We start from the raw sequence: 10,139 nt of genomic DNA on the forward strand, positions 1-10,139 counted from the left end.
TTCCCTGCAGCAGATTCACCCCTCTGCTGAAACCCTGCAGCCTTCCCAGCCTCCTCCTCCTGCAAACACCCTGCACAGCTTTTCCTGAAAAACCTGCAGGAAAGCCCCTCAAATGCAGGTTTAAGGTGGGATGAAGCCAGCTGGAACCTGGGTTTTAATGATGGTGGGATTTTAGAAGAATTTTTTTTTTTTCCCCACAAAGTTCCCTGGGCATGGAAAGTGAAGAAAAAAAAAATCCATCTGGCCAAGGGGATTCTTTCCTCATAAGCCAGGAATACTGACAGGAACATGGGGAAAACAAAGCGTGAGTCTATCCTTGCTAATCCAGGCCTAACTTGCAGCCTGCTCCACTCACATTAATCCTCCCTGCAGCTCCCAGCCCTGCTCAGGAGGGAGCAGACAGATGGACAATGACTTACCAAGGGAGAGACTTGGATCAGCAACTCAGAAATTCAGATTTCTCCAGGAAAAGCAAGTTAGTCATCCAAACAAATAGATATGCCCCGGGGAGATGAAAAATCTGGATAGCGACGGAGCTAAAATAAAACCTTAAGAAAAATAAAGGTCGTGAGTCTGCAGAGGGGAGAAATAAAGAGAAGATAAGGAGAAAAGAGCCACACAAAGCACAGACAACTCTGCTAAATGCTCTTTTTTGTGTGTGTGTGTGGTGTTACATTTATAACACAAGGAAATAAAGACTGATCTTAAAAGCAGCAAGTGGATTTATCTCTGTAACATCTCGGGCCATATATTTGAGTTTTCCCCAATATTTTAATATTTTCCTGGCTCCCAATGCTGCAGAGGAAAACTGAGGCTGCTGAGCTCCCAGCAGCTGGCAGGGAGAGGATACTCAGGATCTATTCCAGGATTTGGGATGAGAGTGATTGAATGATTGTGGGTGGGAGTTCACAGGGTGGGATCTGAGGTGCCAGAGCTTTCCTGGAGCAATTCCTCAGCAACATTCCAGAGGGAGCAGCACTGCCAGGGCAGGGATGGCGCGAGTGATTCCCTGGGGACCGTTCCAGGTGACACAGAGCAGGGACAGCCCGGGCACAGCGGGGACATCCCCTGCTCCCACCTGCCCAGGAATGCCCTGCCAGAGCCACCCCAAACCCCAGCGAGCAGGAGGCGCCTCCTGCACCAGCACCCCGGGGTGGGGGACCCACCCTTCCCAGGGAAAACCGGGAATGAAAGAGCCCAGGGAATGAAGGATCCTGTCTGACATCGAAATTACACCGGGCAGGGAAGGGCTGAGCCCTGCCCTGCCTCCATCTCCCTGGGAAATCAAGGATGAGCCACTTCCAAAGAGCAGAGCCGGCTCTGCCCAGGAAACAGCCCAGCCCAAAATCCACCCCCAAATCCTTAAAACACCAAAGATCCAAAGCTTTTATATTCAGATATTTCCAGCTGGAAGCTGAGATTATTATATTATCATTATATTTGTTGTTATTGTTATTATATCATTAATCATAATACGATTAATGTTTTATAATACTTATTATATTTATACTAATTAATATTATTATAGTATTAATGTAACTCTTAATATAATAATATATTAAGTATATTCATATATTTAATATAAGTAAATATCAGTGTATATTAATAATGTATTCTTATATCTATTATGTTGTAAGTATTATAAATAGAACCTATAATAATTAATACATAATATAATCTATTATATTATTTTGATAGTATTATTATTTGTTTCAATAAACACATCCTCAGTAGTCAGTGACTCAAAGAAGATATTACTCACAATGTGTATTTTTTATTTAAATAAACTCAACCCACGGCCATTCTCTGTCAGTGAAAATTCTTGGCTTTTTCTCCTAAACCCCGCAGATCCGGCTTCCCAAGGATTTCAGATGTGTGAACCACAGAAAGCAGAGGCTGCACAGGCAGGGGAATCCCACACTCCTGCCCTGAACACGCAGAGATCCTGATTTTCCAGCCAGCCTCCATTTACTGCAGGAGCAGAAATCTCATTTTTGTTCTCCAGTTACAGCTGTGCCAGCCTTGGCAAAAATTGGGAATTCACAGCTCCTCCCTCCCCGGCAGTCACTGTCACAGGGAAAAGGAAACACCCATTCCTGCTCCCCATTTATTATCCAGGAGCAGCAGAGCTAATTAAACATCAGCCAATTCCTGCAGCATCAGGGAGATTGGGGAAAAACCTCCTCTCCCAGGAGAGCAGAGCCAGGAACATTTCCTCCTCCAATTTACATTTTTGTGAGGGGGAAAAAACCACCTCAGCTGTTGTAACTGATCCCAGAGGAAACACTGGGAATTTTCACCATTATCTAAATCTTCCCAACACTCATTTTCAAGAGATGCGACTTAGAAACACAGAAATCTTTAAGATATCCTGTCAAATTTAACAAGAACTTTTATTTTATATCAAAAAGCTTATGAAGGACCCAGAAGGAAACACGTGGAATTTATTTTCTCTTTCTTCCCATTCCCAAGATCTGTAGTTTCATCCCTCCTTCCCACAGCTCCAAACTGCCTCCCTCACTCAAGGGAAAATATCCTGATAACAGAATATTATCCAGCCATAATTTATCCAGCAAGAGCTGCTCAGCAGCATCACAAAGGCTTCGAATCCAAATTATTGGACTTGGTGTTTATAAAGATTTCCTCCCTAACCCCAATCTCCCACCTTTAAAGCCAATTTAGCTCCCAGTGTTGCCCAGCTGAATATCAAAAGGAAAAGGGCAGGAGTCAAAGTGAAGAAAGAACAGTTCAGCTCCCATAAAACCCTGGGATTATCCTGGCATTTTATCTACTCTGCCACAGGACAGACTCTGAGCCAGGTGATTTTATTGACTGGGTTGGTGCCCTTTCAATCCCCAGCTGAGGCAGCAGAGCATGAAACACATATTTAGGAATATCCTAGAGCTGGATAAATGGTTATGGAGCAATAAAAGTTCCTTTGGATAATGAAAAGTGTGAGGATATTACACAGGGTCTGTAAAATAGAATTTCACTCCTTGGGATCCCCCTCTCCTCAAACAAAGCCCCAGTGCCCGTGAGCTTTGATTTGATCCTCCCAGTTTTCCAGCCCTCAGCACTTCAGATAGAATTTTTCACTAATAAGTATTTCCTTCATGATTTTTCATTAAGCAGACACAGCCTGAAGTTTAAGGGCTAGAAAGTACAGAGAGAAAGGTGGGCAAGAGGCAACTCTAGAGAATTTGAGAATTAAAATAGATATATGTGTTTCCTCTGGCAAGGAGAAAAGTGCACCAGGAATTCCCCCACTGCCCCATGGCTGCTTCCAAGTCAGGGGAAAACCAGTCTTTATTTTCTAGAAAATCCACATTCACATTGATCTTTTACCAGAAAAACAGAAAAGAACCACCCAGAGCTGCCTTTTCTTTCTCTCCTCTCCCAGACATCTCCCTCAGAGAGAGGCTCAAGTAGAACCCACACCCCAATTCCTTCACAAAGGAAAAAAGATAAAACCTCTTTTCAAATGATTCATCTCCCATCAAACACTTAAACCATGAGTTTAAAAAAAAATCACAGATATCTGAGTTCTAGGATGACTTATTTCTATTTTTCTCCCCTTTTTAAATGAGGCAAAATCTGGACAGGCTCAGATTAAAACCAGGTTGGGTTAGAGGCTGCGAACTAAAGATTAAACTGAGAAAGATAAGCTAAAACAAAGCCAGTGCATTTTCAGTCCAGCCACAATTTTCTCTTATTGGAATAAGATATTTCCTGAAAAGGGAGTGAAGTGTGGAATTCTGGCTGCAGCAAAAGGAGTTTCACCTAGAAAATGGAAAATCCCTGCATGAAAAAGTTCTTATTTATAACAACAAGAAGGAAAAGAACAATTCAAAGTCCTGAAAATGAGGCAAGTGATTCAAATTTACCCCAAAATAGACTTGAAAAACTTATATATACATCTACACTTAAGAAAATCTTTAAGAGAGGAAATCAATAGGAAACCAGATCTCATAAAACCACCCAGGAGCAAATCCTTCTGCTTTCCAAATTAAACCTTTCCCTGGGGCAGAGGATTCTGAAAGTCTTTCAAGGATTATTGGTGAAACTCCAGCTTCCAGACAAGGCCTGTGAAACCACAGCAGAGTTTTCCTGGGAATAAACACCAGCAGCTCAATGTGGAGAGCACCACAAATATTCCCTATTAAGCAGCATCTTACAAACCACTGAAAACAGGCAGTGCTCACACCATGATCCACTTTAATTCCCAGCAAAAAGTGGCTTTTCCTCCTTTGGAAAAGGAAAATCGTTCAGCAGCCAAGCAGCTGCAAGCTACAGAGCTCCAAAAAAACCTGAAACTCCAGCAAAGCAACAAGGCATATTTCAGCTGAAATATGGGAACTTGGATTATTATCTTGTATTTGCAACCCTGGTCTGAACTCCTGTGTGGAAATCAATGAAATCCATCCATTTCCATCCAAATCAAAGTAAAGCAGAACCAGTGGCTTACCTGGAACAGGGACTGGGAAGGCAGAAAGGAAGGAGGAAGAACTGAGCAAAGATCAGCCCTAGAGCAGCCAAAAATCCCAAATAAATACAGAATTCCCACCTGGCCCATATTATCCCTTCGATTAACCAAGCCCAGCCCTCAGGCTGCACAGGGGGTTTGTTCTGGGGCAAACCCAGCTGAGCTGGGGAGATCCGTGCTGGGAACAGCGGCTTGGGAGCACCGAACACCTGGAAAAGGCCAGGGCAGGACACAAGGGAGACACAGAGCTCTGCTGCTGCTTAAAAAACACAGTCCTGCCACCAAAACCACAGAATTGAGAGTTAATCTGTGGGACATTTGATTAAAATCATGGAAAACGCCACAAAAGGGGGGTTTTGTGGCTTTGAAATAATTTTTCATAATTACTGGCAAGAGCTGCTGGCCTGACTAGAACATTCTGAATATTAGAACATATTAGAATTTTCTGAGCATTTATTTTCTTCTACCTACCTGTGTCGAAACTTCACTGCAGCCTGAAGAGAAGGGAGTTTTACCAAACAAATCCCGGCTAATAAAAGCAGAAGTGAAAGGGAACAAATGTTTTGGCTTTTTTTTTAGCAGAGCTCCATTATGAGACAAAGTACATCCTCAATCAATCCATTGTCGTTCTGCCACGGTGTGAAAAACAAGGAAAAACAGCTCAAAATGAGGGATTTTTTAAATATTTGGATAATTTTAGGTGCAAAACAGTTTGGATTAAGGTTTTCTGGTCAAATATTCTACATGAGGCTTTTTAAATATTCGTAAACTCTCTGAGCCATCACAACACCTCAAGGGAGTTCCAGAGTCTGTTTTTGGCTGCCTCCTCCCCTCCCAGCAGCCCAAGGATGATCCCACAGCACCAGAGGCTCAGAACCTGGTGGATTGAGTAGGGCAATAAAATATTCATCTCTCAGCTACTTTTGAAAGTTTCAGATTTATTTTTGTTGAGGAACAAGAGTTAGGAGAGGTTTTTTTACACTGATCTCATATTCTTTTAGACAAATTTTTCTATAATTCATGACCAAGACTAAAGCACTGAATAACACTGATTCAAGGAAAAAAGAACTTTAAATCTTTTCAGATGATTTCAAGGAACCTACTGCTCATGTTCCCATCTGGCTGAGCTCTATAAATCAAACCCTGGCATTTTTATCAGGATCAGAGGTGATCAGAAGTGATTCCTAACGGGAGTTTGGACCATGCAAGGACTGCAGGAGCTGGGAAGGAGTTTCCCTCCACAATTTAAATATTCTAATTACGAACTGAGCTGGGAAATGCCCTCCCCATGCTGGTCCTGTTGGTGTTTGGACAACAGACAAAGGATGCGTGGCTTCCTCACACTAACCCACGCCTTGCAAATATAAACATTTCTGTTAAAACATCACAAAAACAACAACTAAACCAAGGTGCTGCCCTTTTCTCCTCTCACACCCAGAGGGAAAAGACATTCCCAGGGTATAAACTCATAGAAGGACCTCAAAACCATCCGGGTAGAGCAGGAACCCCGTGAAGACGCTGTCGTCCTCCGCGCCGGCGTAGAGCCCGTTCCAGTCCTTCCCAACCTCCAGCCACACCTGGTCCCCCACCCTCAGCTTGAGGATGGTCAGGAAGGAGGCCTGGTCGATGTCCTGGCCGTAGAGGGTGTCCCTGGCCTTGGCCACCCTCCTGCTGCTGGCCACGAGGCTGAGGCGTGCGGGGCGGCCGCGCACGGTGACGTGGTAGGAGAAGACGTAGGCGCCGGGCACGCTGCAGTTGAACTTGCCGGTGGCGGGGTCGTAGTCGCGGCGCTCGTTGTACCACACGCGGTCAAACCTGATGGGCACGTTGGGAGGAGGGAAGGGCCTGGACAGCCCCGCGCTGAAGGCCGAGCGCGGGGCCTTGGTGATGTCCCCACGGGCGCCCTTGGCCCCGCGGGAGCCCTTCCTGCCCGGGGCGCCCCGGCCGCCCTTGGCGCCGGCGTCGCCCTTGGGCCCCGCGGGGCCCAGCTCCCCTTTGTCGCCCTTGCGGCCCTGCTCGCCCTTCTCCCCCTGCCTGCCGGCCGCCCCCCGCGTGCCCTCGGCGCCCGTGTCCCCCTTGCTGCCCTTTTCCCCCTTGCTGCCCCCTTCCCCTCTGTCCCCCTTGGCCCCTCTGCCCCCCGGCTCCCCACAGTACCCCTTTTCCCCCGTGTCCCCCTTTTCTCCCTTGTCCCCCTGCTCTCCGCCCGCTCCCGGCTCTCCGGGGTCCCCCCTGTCCCCTTTGTCTCCTTTGGTGCCGTTGTCACACGTGTCCCCTTTAGCCCCCTTTTGTCCCTTCAGGCCAGGGAAGCCGTAGTTGCCCTTATTGCCTTTGGCTCCAGCTTCACCTGGGAGGGAAAAAGAAGATTAAAAACAACAAAAATGGGTCACTCTGGAGATGGAAGGACCATCCAAAGGGCTTGGTCCTTCTGTGCTGTTGCAAAACCCGGAGCAGAGGGAAAGGTCAGAGCAATCCTGGATTTTCCAGACCTACCTTGCAGCCCAGGTTTCCCTGGATAACCGGGGCTCCCACTCGCTCCTCGCTCCCCTTGCTCCCCTTTTCCTCCTAGGACATTCCAGCACGAAGGAATTGATGAGCTGGTGCTGGTGTGTGCAGCACAGCAAACACCACACCCTGCTGGGACCCGTGCCTGTGTCCCTCCCGTCACCAATGAAACAGAGTGAGCAGTGTGGGGTTTAAGGAAACACCTCCAGGAACCTCAGCTGGATCCCACAGCCCCGAGCACTCCTGGACTCCTGCCCCTCTGCGGGGCACTGCTGCTGTTCCATGGGAGATGGAGAAGGTCACAGCTCTGCATTCCTCGTTCCAGAGTGACCAAGACCCTTTTTCCAGGAATAAATCACTGCCTGAGGGGCTGCAGAGACTGAACAGCAGCACACTCTGTGCTGGGTGATGCTCCAGAGGCAGCAGCAGGATCCTGCCAGGATAAAGCTGCTCCGAGCCCCAAACAAAGGGCAATATTTCAGGAATGCTTTTGGGATAATGATTGTTCAGCATCTTAACTGAAGTTCTTTTGCCTGGGATATTGAAATGCAGATTTTACACCTGCACACGACTTCCGTGGTGGCTTTTTCCTATTTGTGTTCTTAATCCAAAGCAAACTGAACCCAGATTTTGAACTCCTGTTCAGAACAAGAATTTTCGAGTGAGATCTTTGTGAGCAGCTGCTCCTATTCCACCTGAACAAACACTGCCACCACCTGAGCTCCTGTCCCTGCACTGAGGCCAGCTAAACCTCTCCAGGGCTCAATCCCTAGCAGCAATCTTCTTTTGCTTTGAAAAATGTGGCTTTTTAATATTCTTGTGGCATTTTATGAGGACGACAGCATTTTCCATTAGTCTGGTTTACCTCTGTCTCCTTTAGAGCCTTTTGGACCTTGAGGGCCAGGAGCTCCCGGCAGCCCTGGCAGCCCAGCATCTCCCTTCTCCCCCTTGGGACCTGTAAAACCAACAAAATTGTCTCAGTAACTCCGAGGTTTAACTTCTAAATCACATTTTCATCAATACCTAAGCAATGTGGCATTGAGGAGTGTATATGAGGTGATTCCATCACCTTGGGAAGAGCTGCTTGTTTTATCTGACATCATCAAATCTCACAGCTTTGCATTTCACTCTGGGCTCGAGTTAAAGACCTTTTAAAACCAACTTTGAGCTGCCACAGAGCCACAGGAGCTCAGAGGTCCATAAAACATCAGAAATTAATCTGTCTTTAATATCTGAGCACACCCAAGGAGCTGCCACAGCTCTGGAACTGTCCCTTTCCTTAAGGAGAATTAATTCTGCAATTATAAAAGGGGAACCTGGTCGAGAGTTCCACGCTGCAGAAAGGAGGGATTGAAATCCTTTTCCTTTTCATCCCCTTGGGAATCCAGAGATTCCCAGTGCCTTTTCCATCAAGAGAGATCAAACTCCCTTTAGAGTCACCACAATTCCCGTGAGCCAATCGTTCCCAAGCCATGGGAGGTGAAAATCCCTGGAGTGCATTGGATTAAAGGAGAATTATTTCATGATTTTCCCACCTTTCCTCAGATGAATAGTTCCTATCTCCACTATTAGTGCTATTAAGGTGAACTTTTGCAGACTAATGCACTATTCATTAGAGCAGGAGCAGAATTAGGTGCTCTGTGTGTTTTAGCAGTAGAAAGACACAAAGTGTATTTTATTAAATATTTAAGTCCTTTATAGAGAGCTGCTTCTCATGCTTCATTTATTTCTCTTGAAAATCGAACCCAAATTATCTTTTTTTTCATTTCCTCTTTCACAATGGGAAGAAAAAAGAAAATAAAGGAAATAAACCTTCAGTAAAGATGCAAAACTGCTTGGAGGTATTTTGGGGGTCATAAATCCACAGTTGAAGTGAATGTGGAATCAAAGCTGTGAATCCCAGGGGATCAGGGCAGGGACAGAGAACCGAGGAGTGTGGCCTCCCGCCAGCAGGGATCTGGGATAGTCCCACGCCAGTGTGGGCCCATGGAATTCCCACTCACACCCGAGGTTTGTGAATTCCAGGGTGTGCCTGACACGCACTTTTCTGCTCTGGATTTCCACAGATCAGAATCACATTCCACATTTCAGAGAATTAGAGAATCACAGAATCTCCTGAGCTGGGAGGGACCCCCAGGATCATCCAGTCCTGCTCCTGTCCCTGCATGGACCCCCAAAAATCCCACCCTGAGCATCCCTGGGAGCGGTGTCCAAACGCTCCTGGAGCTCCCAGGGGCCGTGCCCACTCCCTGGGGAGCCTGGGCAGTGCCCAGCACCCTCTGGGGGAAGAAGAACCTTTCCCTAAATCCCTAAAACCCAACCCAAACCTCCCCCAGCACAGCTCCAGCCATTCCCTGCCTCCCGTCCCCATCGCTGGGCGCAGCAATCGGAAAAGATCGGAATCTCGGGCCTCCTGCCCCGCGGGAAGAGCTGCAGACAGCTGAGACCTCCCCATGAGCTGCACAAATCCTGCCCATTCCTTCCCGAGGGAAAAGCCTCTGGATTTGGTGTTTGCACCCCGGCACAGAGGGCTGGGCACACCTGGGGCTCCCTGCGGCCCCGGGCGGCCGCGCGGCCCGGCCGGCGCGCAGCACTCGCAGCAGTTGAAGAAGAACTCGGCCGAGTCCAGCGTGGAGTTCTCCAGGGGGAAGAGCGTGGGGAGCTCGGCCCTGCCTGGCAGAGGGGAGATCTTCCCCGGCACGGCCGCCTGGGAGGGTTTGGGCTTGGTGTAGAGCACGGCTGGGGTCACCTTCAGCGCGGTGTGTGCAGGGACAGCAGCGAGCAGCAGGAGCAGCGGGACGGGCCCCAGGGACACCCGCATGGCAGCAGCTGTGGGGAAGCACGGACGGGCAATAAATCCCTGCACAACATCCTCTGGCTCTTCCCTAAGCCAGGACAAGCCCCTGGGTGTGAGGGTGCTGGGGCTGTGGGGCACCCCCACACCCGAGCGGGTGTTTCCATACTGGGAAAAGAGTTTCGGTTTCACCCCCAAACTTTTAAGGGAGAAGAACCAGAAACTTCTGGGCCAGTGCCAGCACAAAGGACCTGTTGGACCCTTGAGCTGTTCCTCAAGACCTGTAGCAATTTTTTATTGGGCAGCAAGCCAAAAATCCCTCCTACATCATTGAATACTTAAGGGAGAGCACAGAGATCC

The 10,139-nt window shown here is 47.9% G+C and overlaps 1 protein-coding gene across 1 annotated transcript; it reads right to left on the reverse strand.

Annotated features, from left to right (window-relative positions):
* Positions 1-5,949: 5,949 nt before the first annotated feature.
* On the reverse strand, positions 5,950-9,806 carry OTOL1 (otolin 1). Its single transcript, XM_063407936.1, has 4 exons — positions 9,527-9,806; positions 7,851-7,940; positions 6,974-7,045; positions 5,950-6,827 (listed from the first exon to the last, which is right to left on the reverse strand). The coding sequence occupies exons 1-4, from the start codon at positions 9,804-9,806 to the stop codon at positions 5,950-5,952; spliced, it is 1,320 nt and encodes a 439-aa protein (XP_063264006.1).
* Between the last annotated feature and the right edge of the window lie 333 nt (positions 9,807-10,139).

Source organism: Prinia subflava, chromosome 11 (genome assembly GCF_021018805.1).
Source record: "Prinia subflava isolate CZ2003 ecotype Zambia chromosome 11, Cam_Psub_1.2, whole genome shotgun sequence".
NCBI classification, from domain to species: domain Eukaryota; kingdom Metazoa; phylum Chordata; class Aves; order Passeriformes; family Cisticolidae; genus Prinia; species Prinia subflava.

What these genes read in the sequence shown, in the direction of transcription:
- OTOL1 (XM_063407936.1), bottom strand. Translation starts at nt 9,806, where the DNA reads ATGCGGGTGTCCCTGGGGCCCGTCCCGCTGCTCCTGCTGCTCGCTGCT. An exon ending in GGGGCCGCAGGGAGCCCCAG is followed by an intron (nt 7,941 to 9,526) that starts GTGTGCCCAGCC and finishes TTGGTTTTACAG; the next exon opens with GTCCCAAGGGGGAGAAGGGA. An exon ending in AGGCTCTAAAGGAGACAGAG is followed by an intron (nt 7,046 to 7,850) that starts GTAAACCAGACT and finishes GGAATGTCCTAG; the next exon opens with GAGGAAAAGGGGAGCAAGGG.